At 33.9% G+C, this 26,453-nt stretch overlaps 1 protein-coding gene across 8 annotated transcripts in view; it reads left to right on the top strand.

Moving 5' to 3' along the window:
- Positions 1–26,453, top strand: part of PPP1R9A (protein phosphatase 1 regulatory subunit 9A) — a 321,919-nt gene that overhangs the window by 197,065 nt on the left and 98,401 nt on the right. For all 8 annotated transcript variants that reach the window (XM_077765379.1, XM_077765381.1, XM_077765377.1 and 5 more), the window contains exon 6: positions 20,296–20,431. In XM_077765379.1, coding sequence (XP_077621505.1) covers positions 20,296–20,431 — 136 coding nt within the window. The remainder of the gene's footprint in view (positions 1–20,295; positions 20,432–26,453) is intronic.

Genomic DNA, 26,453 nt, shown 5'->3' with positions numbered 1-26,453 from the left:
AGACTATTTTTCTTTTTTCCTTTTTTTTACAAGAACATTTTTCAGTTGCAAAGAAGCTCATAGTCACATGAAATCCTAGCCATCCCTGTCCTTCAAGCCTTGTCCAAATTGCAGATGACTTCTTAACTCTCCCGTGATTGCAGTCTTCCCTTCTTCAATCTGTCCCTCTCATCCTTCCTCTTCGTGGAAGAAAATAATAGCAGTTTTCAAATCTAGGAAGGTCTATCTAACATGGAAAAAGGAATCGACTCATTCTGTTTAACTCTGGCACTGGAAGATGTAACACCTGTGGGTTGAAATAATAATTCTGCATCCATTATGTGCCTCCCTTCTTCAGAAACCGTCAATGGCCGTCCAGTCTGTACAGAATATCTAAGCTCTTTATCTAGATATTAAAATCTTTCATTACCCAGTCTTGCCACGTACCTCTCTCTCTATTCATGCTTTGGTACAGTCGGGCTGGTGTCGTCATATTCCTTCAAATGTGCCTTGTGAGTTATTGTTTTATTATAGTAACTTTCTCTCTGCCATTTTTTTCAGTTTAAAACGCTGTCTTCTGTTTAGAACCTACTTACATGAAGAACATATTTCAGCTCCTTTGCCCTCAAGAAGTCCTCCTTGATCTCTGTTTTGCCTAGTGATCTCTTTCTGGCAACACTCATCATTCATACTCCTTTTTTGACTTTGAGGTGACAGCACATTCTACTTTCATATTTTGAAGGCACACATTTTATTTCCTCATTCACTTTGCACAAATCTTGATACTGAAATGGGACCTTTGGCTCTCTTTGTTTCCCCAAATTATTTAACTCAGAGCCTTAGTTAATTGAATATAAAGAAAAAGTCTTTTCTCAGTTTGAATTTATTAAAGATAATATTTGAATTTTCTGAATATATTTTAGATGGTAATTATTCATCAAGTATTAATACAAAAATAGGGTCCAAAAACTAGATCTGTATTTTCATGAGCTTTTTAAAACTGAGAATTTCAAATATGTATGGTTTTGTATTTCTTAAGAATTGATGATGTTGCTATCATATTTAGTGGTTACTAAAATTTATCTTCAATAAAAGGTATCTACAAAATTAGTCAATTTAGCTTGAGTTTTTCCTAACTACTAGACACAGATCTGGGAGGAATATGTGAAAGCCGGGGGTCCTAAGATCCAAGTAGAAGAAAGATGGGAAGCCAGAGGTGATGAGATTGGAGGTCAAGATTTTTACTTATTTCCTTGAGATGTGTATGAAATTGGTGTCAGCATTTGGATATGACTCAGAACCACGCAGTGAAGTTCTGTGACTTCATCCACACTTAGAGAGAGAATCATTTTCTATCTGACCTCAGTCTACTTTATTCTGTTAAAGTAAAAATTACAGTACCTGAGTTTATGAACTAATACTACTAACAAAGACCCCATTAATAGGACATTATCAACTCTCTAGAGAAATTACAAGTAGAGTTGAAAAACGTATATTAGCCTTGAGAGTTATAACATTGAAAACTTTTAAGGATAATATATGTTTTTCAACTCTACATCATTTATATGAGTTAAAGCATATATTAGGCCATGGTTAACAAGTGGTTCCAGTAAATGATTATTATTTCCTTCATTTTACTGATATCACCTAAAACCACTCACTGTAAGTATTGTGTTGATATCATGTAATTATGTAATTGATTAGGAAAGGGGGACCCACAGGATTCAAATAGTTTATACTCAGAAGTGATGTAATGCAGGAATAGCAGGAGAAAGATGGATGTTAACTAGGTGGGCATGGAGGACTCAGACTCATCCTTCTACTGGGCCTCACAGGACTTGCTGGTCTCTAGATTCTAAACCACCACAGACATGTGCATGAATCATCTTGGTATTAAGAAGTGCAAAGTCTATGTATGCTAGTGATTTCTCACTGATCATCGACAACCCCTAGATTCTACCAAATCCAGGTAGATGTTATAAATCCAATTATTATTACCAAACAGTTTTGACAAGCTAGTCTGTCTTGCCTTGAAACTATTCATGGACCCATATTTGCAAAGCATAATTTGTCCCTGGATAGTACATTTCCCAGCTCTGACTAAGGTTCGTACCATGCTCTAAGCAGTTCTGAAGATCCGTACTTCATCAATTCAGGTGGTCTCATGCTGTATAATGCATATTACATAACACATTTACTGCTCTCCTTTTGACTTTAGATTCCTACTATTTAGTATGGTTCTATTTTATGTTTCTTCTTTTAAATTTTTTTTAATTTGAGCATATTTATTATATATTTCAATTTTACCTGTTGAAAACTTAAAAAGAAAATGTTGTAAGTTATTTAAAAACCTATCATCTTTTTGGTGGTTGATAGAATGTAACTTGCCAAATGTAAAATAGTTAAAAAGTTAGAATAAAGTTCTATTCTTATTATCAGATCCTGCATTATGTGAAAAATAATTTAAATAGTAGATATTCAGATCATTTGAATCAGCAAGTTTATCCACTTATTTGCAATTCATTTTTACATCTGAACTTACTAAATGATGCTTTTCTTGGAGATCCTTAAAAGAGCCTTATGTCTGTTGGTCCATGTAAAGTTATAGGAAAAATACTTCTAAATTTGATATTATAAAGTCATTAGAAAAAATAATAATGAGTTTGAAAGACATAAAATACTGGTTGTATACTCATGGAAAGAAAGTAGGAATCTATAGATATTAGGAGACTAATTCAAAGTTATACAAACTACCTTCCATTTATCTTTGGATACTTTTTATATTTGGGGATATATATACATATATATATTTGGATATTTGGATAGTTTTGATATTTCGATATTTTTGACATGTATGTATGTATATGCATGTTGTACATGTGTGTGTGTGTTATTTTGGATATGTATGTTGTTTTGCCACAGATGTCCCAAATGTGAACATTTGACTCAATCTCTTTATGTTACATCCCTGTGGACAAGAAGAAAAATGTATTTGAATTATTTGAATTATTATTGAAAGCTAGAGGATAGGTAAAATCATACAGCTAATTCTGTTACAAACTCTAAGTATTATTGAATGTATTCAATGATATTTCTCTATGTACTTAGAATGATTGTCTTTCTCTAATAACTGCCTTTTTTCACATGAAGCCAAACTTCATGGATTCAGATTCTGGCTTAACTACTTAGATATGAGTTTATGAAAGTGTTTAAATCTCCCTGTGCTGTAGTTTCTTCAACTATAAAATGGGTATCATGATACTACCAACCCCATATTGGGGATGCATATTCAATGAGTTAATACATGTAATGAATGCCTACAAAAACTTGAGATTCAGCAAAACATTAGTGATTATTATTTTCTTCTGAAACTCTGATCCCTTCTTAGATGTTCATGTAGATTGCTGGAAAACTGAGAGTCAATTTTATAGCCGTTTCTAACAAAGAAAGGCACAGGGCCTTACAGTCTGCAGAGACCATTGTTACCAGTTTCTCTTTAATTCTTTGGAAGTACCAATATAAATAGTTTCTTCATTTCTTAATATTTCAGTTTTAGATGAAAATGTAATAATTGCTTGGTATAAAACTTTCACCTATCAGGGTTTTTTGTTTTTTTTTTCAATTAAAAACTTTTGCAAGAGTTTATAACATTTGCTTTCTAATGCATAGCTACAATTGGCGTGGGTAGTTTTTCTATGAGTTCGTTCAAAAAATTAAAAATACACCGTATTTATAATGTTATGTTTATGAAAATATTTTTCAGTTTAGAATCAAGTAGTACGAATGACTTGATAGAAAATGAAATGTAATTTTATGTCATTCAATCTGTGTCACTGTAAGGGAGGCTTTCCAACACATAAAGGTCTTAATGGAACCTGACTTAATTTATTTCTAGCCTTCTTGTTTTCCTCTGGGTCATACATAGCTGCCAGCATGCTTGACTGTCTGAAAATGGATTACTTTGCCCTCAAATATGGTAGGTATAGTATTTGCGGTTCAAAAATCTTTTCCTTCGATATTATGAAGACATTTTCCTTTGTCTTTCAATGTCTACAATTGGTAAAGAGAAATTTGATATTAATCTGACTTGTGGTCCTTTATGGTTTTCTGTTTTGGGTTTTCCCCCCCTCTTAATTTGATTTTTGAAATTTTTATCAGGCTATAACTAGATCTGTGTTTGTTTGTTTGTTTTGTGTAATTCTGCTTGGAACTCAATCTGAACACTTGGATTTGAGTAATTTTCTATTATTATTTTATTATTTTCTTTCTATATTTTTCATTGCCTTGGTCTTCTCTTCTCAGACCAGTATTACATGGGATTAGATACCTTGGCCATATCATCTAGCATCTTCTTTCTCTCCTCTCCATCTGTTTACATTTTTGTTAATATACTCTAAAAGTTTTCTCAGTTTTCTCTTCCATAATTACCAATTTATTTGTAAGCCGTGGCCTTTTTTAGCTGTTCTGGCCCATTCTCTGTTTCCTTTTTCTACTTAAAGTTTGTCCTCTCTTATCCAGCCTTGAGAATTATTCACCTTCCTACTTGAGATCTTCATGTGGCTTTCAAGTTTAATTAAATTTCAGGTGGCACATAAAATGTAATCTGTTCAAATTTTGAACCATTCTCTGTCTCCTCCAAGAAAAATAATATGATCTTTATTTGGCTGATTCCATCTTACTAGGTCTCAGTTCAAAAATCACTTTTTCAGTAAGTGTATTCTTCTTGTATTTTACTATTTATGTTGCCCAAGTCACTTTCTATCACATTAGCATGTTTTCCACATAGCATTCATCAAATGATCCTCTGATGATCCTCTTTTCCTAGTATTGCCTTTCTTATTTGGTCCTGCACCACATTATCTTCTGACTAGCCTTGATGAGTAGAGTATGAAGTGATGTCTGGCTTCTGAGGGTATGCCATAAAAGGCATGTGGCTTCTACCTTGGTTTTCTGGATCAGCAGCTCTAGAGAAATCCTGCTACCATATCAGACAGCCTTCTGGAGAAGTTCACACAAGGAAGAACTGAGGCCTGCTAACACCTGAACCAGCATCAAGTTGCCAGCTCTGTGAGGTGGCCACCTTGGAAGGAGATCCCCCAGCCTCAGTAAAGCCTTCAAGTGACTGCAGCCCTAGTCAACATTTGATTGAACTTAGTGAGAAGCTCCAAGCAGAACTACTGAGTCCAGTGTCTCCTGAATTACTGACTCAGAGAAACTATGAAAGATAAGCTGTCTCTAAGTTTTGGGATAATTTATGTTAGAGAAGATACAAGTTAGAACAAAAGAGAGGGCATCATTACAGACCTAGCAGAGCTTATAAAGATTAGCCAATATTAAGAGGAACTTTATGCTGAAAATTACAACTTAAAATAAATGGTTAAATTTCTTGAAGACAATACTATCACAAAGTAGCAAAGCTCACCCAAGAAAAAATAATGCGTGCATGGGTGTGCTTGTACACATGAAGATGAATCCAGAGTTAAAGCTTTCCAGCAAACAAAATTCTAGTTCCAGTTTGTTTCATTAGTGAATCTTATCAAACATTAGAGGGAGAAATAACACAAAGTATATACAGATTCTTCCAGAATATAGAAGAGGGGACACATCTCAACTCTATGAGGTCAGCATTACCATTAGATTAAAGTCAGAAAAAGACGTTTAAAATAAAAATCATTACATGCCAATATTTTTCATGAGTGTAGATACAAAAGTTCTTAATAGAACTTTAACAGATTAAAGTTTGGAATATATAAAAAGGATAATACATTATGGCTAAGAGATTTTTTTTGGAATACATGTTTGATTTAATGTTTGAAATTCAACTTATTATTTTCCATACTGATATAAAAATGGAGAATAATCATATGCTCATTTCATTAGATGTAGACCACAGAAAACTCTCAGGAAACTTGAAATATAAGGGAATTTCTTCATTGTAATAAATGGCATTTAAGTGAAACCTATAGTATTATATTTAATCATGGGAGACCAAATGGTTTTTCTTTAGTAGAAGAACAATGTAAGGGTGTCCACTTTTACCACTTCTATTCAGTATTGTGCTATGGGTCATAGCTAGGTCAGTGAGGCAACAATAAGAAATAAAAAGCATATTTGATTGAAAGAGAAGAAGTAAAACCCTTTATTCACAGACAACATGGTCATCTCTGTAGAAAGTCCCAAGGAATCTATGAAGGATACTACTAACAAGTGAGTCAAACAAGATTACAGAGATAGGTTGATGTACACAAATCAGTTCTGTATACCAGCAACAACAATAAATTGAAAATGCAGATTAAAGTTAAACTTCCAACTCTTGGTTTCAGCTCAGGTCATTGTCTCATGATTTTGTGAGTTAGAGCCCCATGTGAGGCCCTGCACTGACAGCACAAAGCCTGCTTGGGATTCTCTCTCTCTCCTCTCTCTGCTCCTCCCCAACTCACACTGTCTCTGTCCCTCTCAAAATAAATAAACTTAAAAAAAAAATAACTTCTATGATAGCATCAAAAACATGAAATATTTAATATCTACATGATATGTTGATGACTTCAGCAAAATCCATCTGAGAGAAAATAAAGACAACCTAAATGAATGAAGCAATAGACCATGTTCATGGATCAGAATACTCAGGGTTGTTAAAATTCCAGTGTTTTCCAAACCTGCATACTAAGCAAAATCTCAGTGAAAAATCTCCATAAGACTTTTGTAGAAATTAATATTTTTAACAAAGTTGGAGAACTTTCACTGCCTCAAAGCTACACTAGTCACAGCAGTCTTGTGTAGGCTTAAGGATAGAAATACAGATTAGTGGAACAGAAAAGAGAGTTCCAATATTCACATGCATGGATACGAACAATTGATTTTTGACCAATGCAGCAAAGTAATTCAATGAGGGAAATTAATATTCTCTTCAACAAATGGTGCTGGGACAATTGAGTAACCACATTTATCAAAAACAAAAGCTCTTGACCTTTGCCCCACAGCATATACAAAAATTAATTCAAGATCATAGATCTAAGTACAATAGCTAAAACTATAAAATTTCTAAACAGCAGGCAAAAATTTTTATGCCTTGGGTTAAAGATCTTTTAAGACACAAAAGCAAGAAATATAAAAGAAAGACATGATAAATTAAACTACATCAAAGTTTGAAAGATTTGTTCAAAAGTACCATTAAGAAAATGAAAATGCAAGCTAAAGACAATATTGGCAAAAACAATTATCTGATAAAGGACTCTTATTTAGAAGATATGAAGAACTCTTACAATTCAATAAGAAGATATATAACCCTTTTAAAAATGTGCAAATCAATTAAAGAGACACTTTACTGAGAAAGATCTACAGTTAAGCACATGAAATACTGCTCAACATCATTAATCATTGGGGAAATGCAAATGAAATCCACAATGAGGTGCTACTACACACCCACTAGTATGGCTGAAGTTTAAAAGACTGATAATACTATGCATTGACAAGGATGTGGAGCAGATTTAACATTCATTCATTGCCAGCAGGAGTACAAAATAGCACAGCCACTTTGCAGAACAGTTTGGCAGGTTCTTATAAAGCTAAGCGTGTACTTACCATACCAGCCAGCAATTCTATTCTTAGCTATGTATTCAAGAGCAATAAAAACCTATATCTACCCAACAACTCATACTTACATGTTCATAGGAGCTTTGTTCATCAGAGCTAGAAACAACTGAAATGTCCTTTAACTGATAAAGGATATACACAAATTGTATTGTATCCCATGTAATGAAATGTTTCTTAGCGATACAAAGAAGCAAATTACCAATATATTCAACATAATATTTGGCTGGCAGAACTATTATATTGACCAAAAGAAGGCAGACAGAAAAACTTTTGTACTGAAAACTGCAAGCATTTAAGAGGGAATATTTTAGAGGCAATGAAAATGTGCTATTTTGTGGTTATTGTATTTGTGATACAGTTGTGTATATATATTTGTGAAAACTCATTATACAATATAAACTTGGTGAATTTTATTATATATAAATTTGACCTCAATAAAACTGATTTTTTAAATGTATGGTAACAGCTCTGGTTAAGTTAAAAAGCACCATGCTAACTAATTATATTGATGGTGATGGTGATTTGGAAAGAAGGACAGTGTCCTCCTTAGGAAAGGCAGATGTAGTCAAACTGAATTTCCTCAGCAATATGTATGTGTTACTGTGCTGTATAGTTTTATTTAAAAAAAACTTTTCATTATTAATTTCTTACCAGAAAAAAAAAAATCTGTATTACGTTCATGTCTGGATGCTTTTCCTTATTCAGAAATAGATTTGCAACAGAATTTGAAGAACTCTTTTTTTGGGTCTACAGCTTTAGGTGGGACCTTTCCAGTCTTGTGTACCATTATGTAAATGACTTAGTGTACCTATTGTTGTAAAACGTATTGCCTCAAAATTTTGAGACTTGAAACAACAGACATTTTATTTCATAGTTTCTGGAATCTACTTCCCAGCTTTTTCCTGAGAGCCTCTCTACAGGGATGCCTCACAGCATGGAGACTGAATTTCGCAGAGGAAGTGATCCAGTACAGTACCCAAGGTGGAATCTGTCATCTTTTTATAACTTAATATCCAAAGTGACAGTCCATTAGTTTTGTATTTTGCTTGATAAAAGTGAGTTAACAAGTCCCTCTTCTACTCAAGGGGAGAGAATTACACAAAACACAAACATCAGGAGCCAGAGATTACTTGGGTCCATCGTGGAGGCTGCCTGTGTTGTAGTGATCAATAACTCGTTCGACAGATGGACGGACAGACTGATTAATGTTATGCCACAATAAAATGTATTTGTTTAATGTTGTATACCCTGTCTTAAGAAGAATCCTGAAAAATTTGAGATATATTTAGTAAAGACTGACCAGGATAGTGAGAGGTCTAAACATTGTTTCCTTCCACATATAAAAATTAAAGATTCTGCCAACTTTTAACTAAAACAGAAACTTTTAAGAAGACATAGTAACAATTGGAAAGCATTTGAAAGAGTAAACTCTGGAAAAAGACTTAGGTATTCTTTTTACTCTAGACAGCCATCTTAGTACTGCATGACAGCAGTTATAGGAAAATGATGTTATAGGAGAGAGATTGTGCTTCAGTATGAGAAATTTCTAATAAATTGCTTTTCAGGGCCGTTTATGTTAAATTTTAAATGCTTTAAGTGCTTTCTTCCAGGTACTGCTATATGGTCAATAACTATGCACTCATCATGCTTTATCCCTAGCATATGTTTTTTGGATTTTTTTTTTGTTTATTTGTTTTTTAATGTTTATTTTATTTTTGAGAGGGAGAGAGACAGCACAAGCAGGGGAGGGGCAGAGAGAGAGAGAGACACACACACAGAATCTGAAGCAGGCTCCAGGCTCTGAGCTGTCAGCACAGAGCCTGACGTGGGCATGAACCCACGAACCATGAGATCATGACCGGAGCCGAAGTTTGACGCTTAACCAACTGGGCCACCCAGGTGCCCCTTGCATATGTTTTTAATGACTTTTTGACACTTAACCATATGACACTTTTGGAGGTGAGGATTTTGGAGGAATTGTAGTTACACATAAAATAAATTAATCTGAAAGTCTTACATACTACCCTGTCCATTTCGGAAGAGGTTATAAAATTCAAAGAAATATATAAATGAATGATGAGTCTTTTAAATAAATAAGCACTTCTTTATTTTGGATTCATACCTGGACATGTAATTCCTTTTCTATTTTATTACTTGAGAGAGAGAGAGAGAGGAGGGAGTGAGGGATGGGGAGAGAGAGAGAGAGAGAGAGAGAGATTGAGCAGGGAGAGGGACAGAAGGAAATAATTTTTTGTAGTTTTTTTTTTTATTTTTGGGAGAGAGAGAGACAGAGAGAACATGAGCAGGGGAGGGCCAGAGACAGAGGGAAGCACAGAATCCAAAGCAGGCTCCAGGCTTTGAGCTGTCAGCAGAGAGCCCGAAGTGGGGCTTGAACTCGTGAGCCCTGAGATCATGACCTGAGCCCAAGTCGGATCTTTACTGACTGAGCCTCTGAGGCATCCCTGAGAAAGAGAGCTCTTTAGCAGGCTCCATGCTGCTAAAGCCTGAAGCAGGACTTGATCCCATGATCCTATAATCCTGGGATCATGTGTGGGATTATAATATCCATATTGCTCTGCAATTTTGTCCTGTTAGATGAAGCTAAAAACTAAATTCTTTTATCACTCAACTCCTATTTTCTGATTTATTATTTAGATAAAATAATCATTATCTTTCTGCTTTAAAAGGTAAGCAGGGGAGCCTGGGTGGCTCAGTCAATGAAGCGTCAGACTTCGGCTCAGGTCATGATCTCACAATTCATGGGTTCGAGCCCTACATCGTGCTCTGTGCTGATAATTCAGAGCCTGGAGCCTGCTTTGGATTCTACGTCTCCCTCTCTTTGCTTCTTCCCCACTCATGCTCTGTATCTGTCTCTCAAAAATAAATGAACATTAAACAATTTTAAAAGTAATAAAAAAATAAAAGGTAAGCAAATTTAGTGTACTTATATTCCTAGCTACTTCCTATTCTTTCTGCCTTTCCTTTTTTTGGCTATATAATTTCTTATAACATTTACATCCTATTCTAGGACCAATATTCCCTGAGTTATCTATCTTAGTTTGTATGTATGTAATTATTTATTTACTTATTTTTACATATGTTATTTTTATATTTATTTTTATATGTGTTAGTTAACATATACTGTAGTATTGGTTTCAGGAGTAGAATTTAGTGACTTGTCACTTACATATAACACCCAGTGCTCATCCCAAAAAGTTCCCACCTTAATGCCCATCATCCATTTAGCCCATCCCCCTCCCTCTCTCCCCTCCCTCCATCAAAAAACCCTCAGTTGATTCCTTATATGTAAGAGTCTCTTATAGTTTGCCTCCCTCTCTATTTTTATCTTATTTTATTTTTCTTTCCCCTCCCCTGTGTTTGTCTGTTTTGTTTCTTAAATTCCACATATGAGTAAAAATCATATGGTATTTGTCTTTCTCTGATTGACTTATTTCACTTAGCATATTACACTCTAGTTCTGTTCACATTGTTGCAAATGGCAAGATTTCATTCTTTTGATGACTGAGTAGTATTCCATTGTGTATATATACCTCATCTTTATTTTGTCAGTCCATGGACATTTAGGCTCTTTCCATAGTTTGGCTATTGTTGATAATGCTGCTTTAAACATTGTGGTGCATGTGCCCCTTTAAATCAGCATTTTATATCCTTTAGATAAATACCTAGTAGTCTAATGGGTATTTCTAAATGTGAAATTTCTAAATATGAAAATTAAGCAAAATTTTAACTTAATTGGTATATCTGAGATTTTCACTTGAAATGCATTAAATCTTGAAATGTTTTTGCTTCATTCACATCATTTTAATAAGAGGTTTTTGTTGCCATTAGAGCACAAAGGGAAATTGAGAGTTTCACTTTTTCTCAGAGTCTTGATTTCATAATTGTGCATAACAGAGTATCATTTGTAATGGAGGGTAGTGAGGGCATCACCATGTTCACGGGATTTCTGAGTCCTTGTAGATTTTGTATTTACATTACTTCCTTGCACTCAGACAAGAGGAGCAGCCACTATGGATTTGGGACCATGGATAGTGTATAACTTTTAAATTATATATATGTGTGTATATAATATAACATTTATCATACATAAATATATTATCATACATGTACATCTATAATATAATAAAAATCATATGATATAAGAATATATTTATAACATATAAATACATTGTCAACAACGACTGGTGATGGAAAGAAGATTAGAAACAGTGGAGATTTCAGAGCGCCTGGGTGGCTCAGTTGGTTGAGCATCCAACTTCGGCTTAGGTCATGATATCACAGTTCATGAGTTTGAGCCCCACATTGGGCTCTGTGCTGACAGCTTGGAGCCTGGAGTCTGCTTCAGATTCTGTGTCTCCCTCTCTCTCTTTGGCCCTCTCCTGCTCACACTCTGTCTCTCTGTCTCTCTGTCTCTCTCTCTCTCTCAAATATAAACATTAAAAAAATAATAATAAAAACAGTGGAGATTTCAAAAAATTGTTTTAAAGGGGATTTTGGCTTAATGAGACATTTTCTGCTGCCAATTTACACAGATTAACACTTAAAATATTTTAAATTTTTGTATGCATAAATATTTAAACCTGTAACATCAAAGCTAACTCTCAAATAGAGAAATGTTACCTCTTGAGAAGGTAAAGCATTTTTAGAACATATTTAAGTTTATACCTATTGCATAGTGTATAGTCCTTGAGTTAGCATGAGTTAGGCAATTTTTTTTTAAGAATTCAACTACTGTTGAAATTCAACTACTATATTGAAATATAGTGGTAGAAAAAAGTTTTTATAATTAGAACTTGGGTTAGATAGAAAATTCATTGCAAAGAAGTGATGCTTACACTTAAGTTTAAATATTTCAGCTCTAGATATTTAAAGTCTAGGGTTTTTTTGTTTTTGTTTTTGTTTTTAAATATAATTTGTAGTCAAGTTAGCTAACCTACATGGTATACAGTGTGCTCTTGGCTTCGGGGGTAGATTCCTGTGATTCATTACTTACATACAACACCCAGTGCTCACCCCAACAAGTGCCCTCCTCAATGCCCATCACCCATTTCCCCCTCTCTCCATCCCACCCCCATCAACCCTCAGTTTGTTCTCTGTATTTAAGAGTCTTTCATGGTTTGCCTGCCTCTCTGTTTGAAACTATTTTTCCCCTTCTCTTACCGCATGGTGTTCTGTTAAGTTTCTCAAGTTCCACATATGAGTGAAAACATATGTAGGAGTGCCGATTCGTAGGGGCAAATGTACCCCAATGATTATAGCAGTGTTTTCAACAATAACCTGTTATGGAAAGAGCCCAAATGGCTACCAACTGATGAATGGATAAAGAAGAGATGGTTTACATATACAATGGCATACTACTTGGCAATGAGAAAGAATGAAATCCTGCCATTTGCAACAATGTGGATGGAACTAGAGGGTATTGTGCTAAGTGAAATATGTCAGTCAGAGCTTTTTTTTATTCCATGTTTATTTATTTTTGAGAGAGAGCATAAGTGGGGCAGGAGCAAAGAGAGAAGGGGACACAGAAACTGAAGCAGGCTCCAGGCTCTGAACTGTCAGGACAGTTTTTAAAAGTTAAATAAATTTAAATTTTTTAAAGTTAAATAAAGAGTATTATTATATTAGACCAAATCCCAATGTAGAAAGGAAAAATTAAAGAGTATCCAAGTACAAAAAGAGTCAAAACCTTTTTGTATAGACTTTTGCCTCTAGATATTAATAGCATATCTTAGTGAAAGCAATCAAGTCAAGTGTTTTAAAAGCTATCAAGTTCAGAGTAAGGCCATAAAATGTGATGAAACAGAAAAAAATGAGACATTTTCTACAAAAATGTTTAAAAGTACCATGTGATCTTGTGATCCAAGACTCCATTATAATGAGAATAGATGTTATGAATCTATTTTTCTTATTTTTAAAATATATCTTTTAGGTTTTTGTTTTTGTGTATTATAAATATTTGTTAGAAATCTTAATGAAAGAATTTATTATATAAAAATTAATAACTATATCCTATTATGACTTTTCATTTTATAGGCTTGCTTCATTCTACATTAAAATTTTTTAAGTTTTGACATCTTTAAGTGCCATTTTTGACTACTCTGTCACTCTAATTAGGATAACATGTCTGAAAAACAATACACTCATAACTCATCATTTTTCAGCATAACCTCTCACATCATTTTCACTGTACATGTAGGATCTTTATAATTTCAATTCAGCAAATTGTAAATGCAATTTTATAGTTGTTTAGTTTTTGTTTGACAGCTCACCAGAGAATTCAAGAAACTAATCAAATGAAACCAGTATAATTTCATCATCTAAACTCTAAAGGACAGTGCATGGACATGGCTTGGTCTGATAATAGATGAAAACAAAAGGGAAACCTGATTTATCTGTCTTTACCTCTTGTATCTCAGCCTGAGGAGGAGAGGGGGCAGTTCTTACTAAAGTAATTCACATCAAAGCAAGATGATTGTTTGAAACACTAGAAAAAAGCCATGCTGAACACATAAATCCTAATAAATATAATAAATAATCCTAATAAATAAATATAATTCTTATATTTTAGTTTTAGCCTTTATTTGACAATTATAACCTTAGAAAATATCCAGTTTTTAATTTAAATATCCAATATAGTTTGGCTTCTGTTACCTCATCCATTATAGCTAAAAATAAAGAGATCACACCATTCTTTGTTGAAGCAAAGTAAACAAATTTAGAAAGTAACAAGAAGGGGCACCTTGGTGGCTCAGCCGGTTAGGTGACTGACTTCAGCTCAGGTCATGATCTCGCAGTCTAAGTTCAAGCCCCGCATCTGGCTCTGTGCTGACAGCTCAGAGCCTGGAGCCTGCTTCAGATTCTGTGTCTCCTTCTCTCTGCCCTTCCTCTGCTCACTTCTGTCTTTCTCTCTCAAAATTAAATAAACATTAAAAAATTTTTTTTAAAGTAACAAGAAAAAATATTATTTTCTTTAAAGATCTTAAAGGATGATTTGACTTATACATGTCATTTCATTGGAGAAAATATCTAAAATATAAACCGTAATTGTGCATAAATATCAGCTGATTTGGTCACATGTTTATAGGGACTGATTGTTGCTGACTTTATTAATCTATTTTTAAAGACTTAAAAAATTCAATTTAAAGTGAGCGTATCATATATACTTTTATATTTCAAAGGTAACTGAAATTAAGTTTCTCAGAACACACTTTAGTGCAAAGATTTTATCTTTTAACTGTGGTTGACTCTCAAACACCTATTCCATTTTCAAATCTAGTGTGATTCAAATAAGAGGTAATTGGGACAGTGTGCACAGATAGTACTTTTAAAGGTGTTCAATTCTATTAATACTTTATCCAGGTAACAGGTAAAAACAACAGAAAACATTTGTTAAATACTCTCTAGGCACCAGGTCCTTAGCTAAGGTTTTTATATGTATTACATAATATTTAAGTTATTATATTCATTTTATTACAATATGGAAACTTAGGATTAGAAATGTTAATACATTCAAGGTCACAGAGCCAGTAATACTGTCTTGTTCATGGCTTAGTGAATGTGCCCTATCAAAGCCTTTTCTCCCTTTTACAGACACTTTTAAGCCCTTAATTATACTATTGCAACATATACATAGCGCAAATTCATAATTGAAATAATACCCTTACTTTACATTTTGCATCTTCTGCCCAATTCTACATGTGCTAGATTGTACACACACTGATAGAGGAGTCCATATTATAGAGACACCTTAAAAATGGACCAAACATGTAACATATAGAAAGGTAATTTGAATGTTACACATTTTCCAAGTGGGAGATTTTACCACTTTCCTCAGAATAATAATAGTGTCAAACGTCCTTTCATGTCTATACCACATTTTTTTAAAAAAAAAATTATTTATTGGGGTGGCCTGGGCGGTTGAGTTTGTTAAGCAACCAACTTCGACTCAGGTCATGATCTCATGGTTCCTGGGTACAAGCCTCGCATTCGGCTCTGTGCTGACAGTTCAGAGCCTAAGCCTACTTTGGATTCTCTGTCTCCCTCTCTTTCTGCCCCTCCCCTGCTTGTGCTCTGTCTCTTTCAAAAATAAATAAGACATTAAAGAAAGTTTTTAAATTAAAAAAGTAAAAGTTACTTTTTGAGAGGGGGTGGGGAGGGAGGGGCAGAGAGCAAAGAAGAGAGAGAATCCCAAGCAGGCTCCATGCTGTCAGTGAGGACCTCCATGCAGGGCTCTAACTCACAAAACATGAGATCATGACCTGAGCCAAAACCAAGAGTTGGACGCTTAACCGACTTAGCTGCCCAAACACCCCATACCACCTTTTGTTCTCTTTTTGCTCTTTTAGACACATGGAGTAGATACCAGTTATAACGTGAGGAAAAAATAAGGCATGGAATTTAGTTTAGTCCCACTTCTGGGTGTTTTCCCTCTGAACCATACTTATCAGGATGACATTCTACTACTGCACATATGAATTATAAATGATACTAGATTATAAGGCTTTAAGGATGTATGTAGCTAAGTGCTAAAATGCTACCCCAAATAGCTGCCTGAATGAAGACATGTGTTGTACTTTAATAGAACACTTTAAAAGTATATTTCATGAGATGGATTATCTACTTTATATACAATTACAAATCACTTCTATTCTGTCAGACTGTAAAGTAATTTTGAATACAGACTAATATCGGAAAAACAGTGAATAATGGTAAATTTTAGGGGCAAATTTAGAAAGCCATGCTGTGATTTGAGCAACTATGCCTTCATAATTTGAAATGCTGGTTTCTTATGTCGTGTGGAACAATTCTTGTTTCTTCTGAAACTTTAATTCTACATATATTTAGTTTGTTGTTGGTGGCTTTGTGTTTTTGTTTCCTGGGTGATTTTTTTTGTCTTTTGTTTTTTAGTTTTAGCATGACAAATAATTCTGGTTTGGAATTAGAGATCATGTTTTGAGGACAGGAAAAAGCTTGTACATTGTATTGGAGCTTTGGTTTATTATATAATTTATTATGTATGATACACTCTAATATTATGATTTGGGCTTTAAAAATAATTTCCTGCTTTAAAATGTCTCACAAAATCTTAAGACTCCTTCATTCACCTCTAGATCCATCAGCACTGGTTCCACCTCTTTGGCAAGTGAACCAAGGCTTATCTATTTCTCTCCCTAACTTGTGCTCAGAGTAATTTTAAACACTTGCCTTGTAGAGGAAAGAAACTTCTCCATTCTTAGGGAACACCGTTCAACGGAAAGATCTGACAATGTAATTCTCAAATGAGTTTAAAGAATTGATAGCTTAAATTAATGTGAATTCTTATTTGCCTTTACTTTGGCTACTATTTCCCATTAATAGCATTTTGTACATTAATAGCTTTCCTTCAAGCTCCTGTCAGCTTACTGGTAAGTAGGTGATTCTCTCTCAAACCCCACTCTAGTAGGCATTTGAAGAAACATAAAGGGTCAATTTAGGTTTTCCTAAATCTTTCTTTCTAGGATAGGAGTTTGTTAATTGCTTTATGTTTATATCTCATTTCTGACTTTTGACCAAAAATATAATGAATTCAAGATAGTAATTATATGTCTAGATTAGTTGGGCATATTAAAGACTTTATGTATCTTTCATCATAGAAAGTGAATATCTCCAAATTAAGTAAATAAATAGGAAAAGAAGAAATAAAAATGCCTTCATAGTGCATATGATCTTATATATAGAAAAATTCTGTGGAATATATAAAAATCTATGATTAATAAGTGAGTTTAGCAAAGTCACAAAATACAAGGCCAATATTAAAAAATCGGTTGTATCTCTGTATTCTAGAAACAATCAGAAACAAATTAAAAAATCAGTACCACTCACATTAACTTGAAAAAACATGAATAGAGGTAAATTTAACAAACTATGGCTACAGCCTTACACTGAGCATTGTAGTGTATTACTGAAAGAAAGTAAAGAAAATCTAAATAAGTGTAGAGATGAACCATCTTCATGGATCAGCTCAATATTAGGATGTCAGTTTTCCACAAATGGATCTATAGATTCAAAGCAATCCCAGATCAAACATCAGTGGGCTTTTGAAGGAAATTGATAAGCTGACTCTAAAATTTATATTAAAATGCAGATAACTTAAGAATAGTCAAAATAGTTTTGGAAAATAAACACGGAGCTGGAAAATTCACACCACCCAGTTTCAATATAGTATAGTAATATTCAATATAGTAATCAAGGCAGTTTGGTACTGACACTAGGATAAATACATCATTAGAATAGGTTGGAAAAGTCCAAAAATCAGCCCACAAGTATATAGTCAACTGATTTTCAACAAATGTGGTGAAGTAATTCAATGGAAGTATTGAATAGTCTTTTCAACAAATGGTTTTGAAACAGCTGGTTATCTATTTGGAAAATAACGAAACTCCACCTTTATCAAATGTCATGCATGGAAATTAATTTGAAAGGTAATATAGACCTAAGATAAAATCAAAACATTAACACTTCTAGAAAAAAATGGGAAAAATCTTAGCTATCTTAAATTAGGCAAAGATTTCTTAGGAAACAAGAGGCACAAGTCTTTTCAAAAATGATAAACTGGACTTCCTTGAAAGACACAGTTAAGAAAATTAAGAGGTAAACCCCAGATTGGGAGAAGATAATAAGTCAGAAAGACAGATATGCATGCATTATTTGTACGTTTGTATGTATCTATGTGTATTTGTTATTTAGAGGATTATGAGGATTAGAGGATTATTGAGAGTATGCATCCCGAATATATAAAGAACCATTACAGCTCAATAGCAAAAACCAGACAGCCCAGTTTTTTTTTTAATTGGCAAAAGAGTTGAAAAGGTATTTCACTGGAAAAGATATATGAATGGCTACTTAGTATAATTGGTCATCAAAGCATTGGAAATTAAAATCATTGTAAGTTTTAAGGTATAAGGTTAAAAGACAAGTGTTGATGAGGATATAAAGCAACTGTAATTTTCATGCATTGCTAGTAGGACTATAAAATGGTGCCACCACTTTGAAAACAAATTTAGCTATTTCTTTAAAAGTTGAACATATGCTGCTATCCAATGCTAATTCCACTATTAGTTATTTGTCTAAGGGAAATGAAAATTCATGTCCCCACAAAGGTTTTCACATAAATGTTTATAGTAACTTCACTTGTAATATCCAAAATGCAACTCAATTATCCATCACTAGAAGAATAGACAAACCAAATGTAGTACGTCTGGTACAAGGAAATACTATTCAATAATAAACAGGAATGAATTACTGAAACTTGAAACAGCATGGATAGACTTATCGACCAAAACATTATGGTAAGCCAAAGAAGTGAGACACTCTGTGATTCCATTTTTATGAAACTATAGAAAAAGCAAACCTAATCTAGGCACACGGTAAGGATGATTTTCTAGAAAAGGAAATGGCATATTTTAGGTTGATGGAAATTTTCTATGTCTTTATTGATGTGGTGATTTTAGTTTTATACATTTGTCAGACTTATCAAATTGTACATTTAAAATTGATATATTATTATGTGTAACTTATACCTGAATAAGAATGGAAATTATAGAATTTACAAATTCTATTCATAATTGATCCCCAAGGAAAACAACTCAAATGATAAATGAACACCTGAGCATAATTTCAGAATCCTGTTTGAAACTACATAAAAATACTGCTATAAAGGAAATTACTAACATCTAAGTATAAAAATTTTGACTTTTAGTGCGTTTGTACAGAGAATGGTGGTATATTTCATTTAAACTTATGATCAAAGATAGCAATCTATTCTAATCAGAGGAAAGCATCAGTTCTGAGTATAGAAACAAGATTAAACAAAGAGACACACTCAAAATAATGAAGTGAAATGATATATAGAAACTAAGTCATGTGTACTACTCATATTTTTAGAAAAATAGAACCATATATTAGTGTGAAAAGATGTAAGGAAGTGAATATTAACTTGTTGAGCCAGATACATAGTATTGATGAAGATGTATCATAATTAAATGTAACTTTGCAATAAGTAAATGACTTCCCTTCATTTTACTTTATACTTTTTTTTCTTACAGTAATTACTATGAACAGATATTTCCCTTTGTACCTTGAAATCACAACCTTCCTCATAACACCTCTTTCTCCAAAAGCAAATTTTCAAATTCATCACCTCTCCTTCATTTAGTTGTTCTTTTCTTTCCCCTTCTTTTTTGTATCTCCGAAGTTAGAGTAACTTAGCAAAAGTCTGTGCCCCTCTCCACTAACCCACCTAAGGCATGCTATTCCTCAGAACGTTTTTGAAGCAGTTTTTACACTGTAAAGAGGACAGTATTGTGGAAATGATTCTCAGGTTCAATTGTACAGGAAATTATGAGTTTGCGTCCACTTTGTAGGGCATCAAAAGTGTGTGAAGTAGTGTAGAATGGATCACATCTCTTTTTTCTTCTCCCAAAGAAATTTTTTTATCGTCCTTTACTTTTCCCTTTCTTTTCCTTTGGGCTGTGTCTGCAGTGACCTCTTCAGTTGCTCAGGGAACTATACCTTCCACCCAGGTATACCATTTAGAGTGTGTATGTGATATTATTTTCTTGAGGTTTGATGGACCGTGATGAGCTGTCAAGCTTAGTTCCTTTTCTAAGTGCTTCTTTCTGCCCAAGAGTCTAACTGTCTTAGTCTCCTTTCACCTTCCTACAGATTTGTTATTGGGCGAGAAAAGCCAGGACAAGTGAGTGAGGTTGCCCAATTGATAAGCCAGACACTGGAACAAGAAAGGCGCCAGAGAGAGCTGCTGGAACAGCACTACGCCCAGTACGACGCCGACGATGATGAGGTAAGTGGCGCTTGGTGCTCGCAAACGTCCCTCCTACCTTGTTTCCCGCCACAGTCCTACTTTACAAAACTCTTTGCCGTGAAAAAGTAGGATAGGTTCTTTGCAGTTTCTCATGGAGAACATGTCTACATTCAACTCCACAGAAAAGAAATATTACATTTGTTGTTAACTGATGAATCAAGTAATGGTACATCCTATTTACAGCATGAAGACTTTGGAATCGAAGAAGTCATCTTTGTGCTATTTAAAGAAATTCACTGAAACAAAAAAGAATTAAAATACCAAAATGCGAATGGTAGCTGTCTTTATTGTTGGAATTTGGTGATGTTCTCTCTCTGCTTTATATTTTTTCGACTTTCCCCCAATTTTCTGCAGTAAGTTTGTAATGCTTTTTGAAAAAAAAAATGAGTAAACATTTTGATTGAAGAAAGACACACACATACATACACAAACATACACAGGAAAGTACTCAAAAATACTGAGTGTTTTCAGATTTCTTTTTTTCCGGGAGAAGAAAATTCTTTGGAACTGCTCACTGTGATTTGTGCTAACATAGTGCAGAACAAAGCCTTTCCACCAGCACATATTCCTTAGAGTAGATACATATTGGAATAATTTTGCATCCTGCTCTCTGTAGAAGATCAAGTAAATGAATAGAAGCTAACCCCCAAGTGAAAATAGCTCTCTGAAAACCTTGTGCGTTATAATGCAATACAGATGCTGGTCTATTTCTAATGTAAATGCCAAATGTACATTGATATAATGGGACAACATGCTTTATTATAAACATGTTTAAACATGCATGTGTTTCATATTGGAATGTCAAAAAAATCCATCAATAATTTAATCATGGTATTTCATACTCCATAAACATAGTAAATATTCAGGTAAAACATATATTATTTATACCAGCTGATGTAAGGACGGTGCAGCTTCTTATGTTCAACCTCTGCTCATCTGAATATATTCTTTTTCCAGAGCTTTTATTTTCTATTTTCTAGTTTCTAGCCAGGACATAGTGAAGATTAATAAACAGACATTGAAATATTTTTATGTATTTTTAGTCTGGAATGTTTTAACCCAAATGTATATTAGTTTTTTATATGATTGCAGTTCAGTGAGGATGTATTCTCCATGTATTGTAGTAGAAAAGTAAAAAGTGGTATGTCACTTAACTTTTGATCAAAGAATAAACATTACAAAGTCTTCATATGAATGAATTAGTCTCTTAGAATCTTATATAGTTGATGTAATATTTCACCTGCAGAGTGCATTTGAAATGGCAAGTATTTTTTTATTCTGAGATATTACATATGAAAATGCTATCTTGGATTTAGAAGTTAAAAAGTGGGGGAAAAAAGCAATTTCCTCAAATATTTAAATTTTCACCTTACCTAGTGGTCTTCAGTTCTCTGTGCTAGTGTTTTGTGTGTTGTCAAAGACCCTGATTTGGCTTGGCTGCAAGCCTATTTTAGGATTATAGAATCATTCTCTGCAGGTTTGGTTTTTACCTGCTCACTCTGCTAGAAAGAATTTGGGGGTGAAGTTCAGGGCAGCTCAGAAGACATCAAGTGGGGGAAGATGAAGAGGCCAGGCTTTCCAGACTGTGGGCCTCAGTGTCTTTGGCTTTAATAAATTGGGCTAAAATTCTGAATTCTTTCTAGCTTTTAATAGCCCAAGAATCTGTGAAATAAAACATCAAGTCTAAAAAGGAAAGAGGTAAAATAAGATAGTTCTTTAAGGCTCTCCTAGTGAAAATTTTAGATCACATGCTACATACTACATTCTTCCAGTTATTTTGAGGAATTGATTCTATTCAGCCCCAAAAGCTTTCAACTCAGGTCCCTTACAGCTGGTTGTTTGATGCTAGATTTTCTCTAATTTGAGTAAACGCAAAATGAGTATTTGTTACTCACCTTTTATACTTAACACATCATGAAGATGTTTTTGTTAGCCTAGGGTTGTTTTGTTTTGTTTTGTTTTGTTTTTAAAGAAAACGAAGTTGATTGTCACCTGAGCAGGTATTTTTCAGGACTAAGAAGGGTAAATAAATATTCAGTGCCTGGCACTTTGCAAAGTGCATTTCCCTGCATGATTTCATATAATCTTTAGAGCACACAGAAGAGACTTTTTTTCTAAAAATGAAGCAAACAAAGCAAACGAGGCTTTTTCTAGTCCTACAGCCAGTAGTTGGCAGATTTAGGGTGGGAATAGAGTCTTCCTGTCTCCGAAGTTGGGACTCTTTACAACACTTTGCTGTTTTTGAATGGAGTGGGCTGATGGGTCTGTCTCTGTTCAGACACACACAGTAACTGGGGAACGAGAGATGTTGGGAAGAGGATTCCTGTTTTGAGTAATGTAATATTTATTAATATTTAGGTTACATGATTCTTTATTCTGTATTTCTAGTAATAGGAGAGTCTAGTACTTGGAGAATTAATCTTATTCTAGATAATCCATAAGTATCTTATGAAGATAGGACGTAAAGGGAAGAATAATTGAGTGTACAATTTTGTTTTTTAAATTAGAGTTTAGCTCTAGGTTAAACTTTTTCTTCTGTCTTCAAGTTGTAGAAATAGAAATCAGATGCTTGCTACTATGTTATTCCAAGTAACCTTCACTTTACTGGAAAGGTCAAGGAATCTTTTTCTTTGTCTCTTTCTCATGCTCCTCTCTGACTTATAATTCTCCCTTTCTTGTGTGTTGCCAAAACATGCTCAGTCAAAACCAACTGTTAATTTTCTGTGCATAGGAGAAGTGAAGCTGTGCAAATAATGAAAACCCACTCTTGCATAAATACTTTATCTACTTGATTTAAGTTAACTTTTTTTTTTTACTAATGCTACCAAATAGTGTTAAGTCAATTTGAGTGGTATGTCCCTATTTTTTATTTACTCTCTCACTCTTTGTTAATGAAAAGTAAAATGACCAAGAGACATAATGAAGGTGAGAAGAACCAATATTGGTTATCCAGTGGGTAAATGGTCCTTGAATAACTGAGTTAATTTTATATGTAATTAAACAATGTTTTGATCTACACATTGTTATTAATCCTGAATTGTGTGATCAATCACTTGGCTTCTCACTCTTCTTATCATTTGTGGAATCATCTTGTGATTTCAAAGTTAGAATCATTTTTATTTCACAATATTCCCTGTGACACTCCCTGGGCCAGCCAGGAAAACCTCTAATTAAATGCAGAACAGACAAGTTCATCCAACTAATTTCCAGAGCCAGCGCTTAGATCAGCATTGTCTACTGAAGGATAGATAGCTTCTGGTTTGGGTCAAATCATCCAAGGTTGATTCTTACTTGGAACTTGTAACATTGACAGAGGGGAGTTTCTTACTTGAATTGCCTATAGGGAAAACATTGCAACGTGAGAAATATATTCTGAAATTGTAAAAGTACAGTAGTTCTCTATCAAAACCATATTTAGGATTAAGAGTAACATTATCATGTATTGTGTATGCTTGCATATAGCTGTTTTAATGCTTTAGGAAATTATAAGTGGTAATTCAGTATTTCATAATTGATAGATAATTCCCAAACTTTACTTAAATTTCTACTCTTTCTGGGTTTTTTCCCAAATATTTAAACCAGAAAAGTTTAAAATAAGCAAATAGCCAAATCGATTTTAATTTACGTTTCTGTTTCTGTTTATTCTCTGTTAACATTGTGATTTTTAAAAAAAGTTAAAAGGGCCCTGCCCAAAGCCCGAAGAATAAAGGGCAGAATCCTGTAAAGAAGAGGAAGATTAAATCTGAGTAATTGAAACATTTAAAATATAGATCTGAATATATCTGTAATTAGCAATTGCATTTCTGGATAATAGAATTATTGTTCATTTCTTTTTCTTTCTTTCTTTTTTAAACAATCTGGAAGGTAACGATGGAGGATTTCAGTAAGCCCCTCTCACAGTCAGCACTATCTCACGAAATTCTGGGGGTATGGTAAATTTTTCAACTAGATTTTAATTTTCAGTAACAAATTTAATCTCCTGACATACTCCACAACTATCAATGTCTTGTTTTTGAATGGGGGGAGGATGTAACTTTGGTATATGTTTTGTGTAACATGGGTCATGGCTGTACATTGTGGGTAGATGTTTCTATCAAAGATCATTATGCAGTGTGAAATACAATTGGGCTCAGCCTAGAAACGAAGTATGAACTGGTGCTGTACCACTTTTTTGAATTAGGAAATACATATGGTCATTCACATTTAAAAAACTATTTTACCTGCACTTTGAAATTATATGATTTTGGTTTGCTTTTTAAAATATACTCTTAAAATATTACATTTATTACATTTTAAAGTCTTAGATTATAGGTGTTATTTCAAAGTCTCTTCAGGCAGTAGTTTATGACAAGGTTAATCATCACTCTAGAAACTGAGGCTCCTTCTCTTAAGACATAATTTAATCTCACTTCCATAATTTTTTTCACTACTGGAATTAATATTATTATATCTATATCATGAGAACAGTAGTTTAGTTTTTAGAATCTTTTAAAGTACTGAATACGAGTTAGAGCAGCTACCTACATAAATATGCATTTTTATTGCTTGTGTTAACATGTAATAATTAGAGACAGAAATACAATGGAAGCTATGGTTTTCATAAGTGTTGAATGGTTTATAAGAATACAATTTTTAGGTGAAAAGCATTACAGGGATCACATTAAATTTGACTCCTGATGTTTGCTGTTCCTGGTTGGAAACAGCTTGTGTTGTGTGAACAAGAGATTGCAATTACTGTGGATGGCCTTTTAATAATGTGCATTGACTTTATATTGTTCTTAATGTTGAGAACCTAGGAGTGGGGGTCATTCTCTCACTTCTCAAACATGTGCGTTATCTCAGGCACCGGAACTTCAGGGTTTTTTCTGTCCTTTATCATTAGGCTACTCTAACGGGGAAAAGGCCTTCTTTAATCTTTATTGTCAACCATTTTAGAACACTGTGGCTGAATTGCAAGGAGTGTCTGGCAACTGCAATAACAATAACAACTATTTCCTTAAGGTTTGTTTTTTGGTGGAAAATAATGCTTATCTGTACTTTTCTGCTTCATGTGTGAAATTAAATATTCTGTGTGTCTTATTAACTAGCTCTGTGCTCAGAAGAACTTCCTAGAGCCGTTTTGTACGTTGAATAATAGTTGGAAAAATTATCATTTGAAAATAGTATTTAATTCCGAAATGTAGCACTTATTACAGGTGCAGGTTCTGCAAGTTGGACTCACTCCCTAACGTTTAACCATGGTTGTTTTTAACCCTTAACACTTTAAATATTTTGTAATTCATATTAAAGGGGAAGAAAAAGATACCCAAGGACAAGGCTGTATGATGTTTATAGGATGCAGTGTACACATTGTTGTTGTTGTTTTTTTTTTTTGAGCCTGTGGTTTTATTTTTTTAACAATACTTTTTTTTTTTTTTTACAAATAGTTTATTGTCAAATTAGTTTCCACATAACACTCAGTGCTCATCCCCACGAGTGCCCTCCTCCATGCCCATCCCTCCTCCCCCCCACATCCATCAGTCCTCAGTTTTTGTCAGCATTCAAGAGTCTCTCATGGTTTGCCTCTCTCCCTTTCCCCCACCATTTCCGCCCTTCTTCTCCCCCTTGTTCCTCCGTCAAGTTCCTCCTAATCCTCCTATATGTGTACACATTGTTTTTAATTCCAGTGTTGTTGTTTTAGAAAATAATCTTTGGATACGAAGTTTTTAATTTTTCAAAAAATTAAATGCAGAGTATCTTTAAATTATAGAAGCACTTACTTGCATGATTTACACAGTGGACATAGCAAAATGTCTAAAGGCGTATTACACGTTAAGTAATAAAGCAATTCTCATTATCTTTAGCTGCTAGTAACAGAAACGGAGGAGCTTAAAGATGGAAGTCAAGTATGTTTATTTTTTTTAAATTTTTTATTGTTATTTATTTATTTCTGAGAGAGAGAGAGCATGAGCAGGGGAGGGTCAGAGAGAGAGAGAGAGACACAGAATCTGAAGCATGCTCC

The sequence above is a fragment of the Crocuta crocuta genome, unplaced genomic scaffold, assembly GCF_008692635.1.
Source record: "Crocuta crocuta isolate KB4526 unplaced genomic scaffold, BGI_CrCroc_1.0 scaffold14, whole genome shotgun sequence".
Classification (NCBI taxonomy): domain Eukaryota; kingdom Metazoa; phylum Chordata; class Mammalia; order Carnivora; family Hyaenidae; genus Crocuta; species Crocuta crocuta.
Note: the sequence above shows the minus strand (reverse complement) of the source record. Positions and strands in the feature narration are given on the sequence as shown.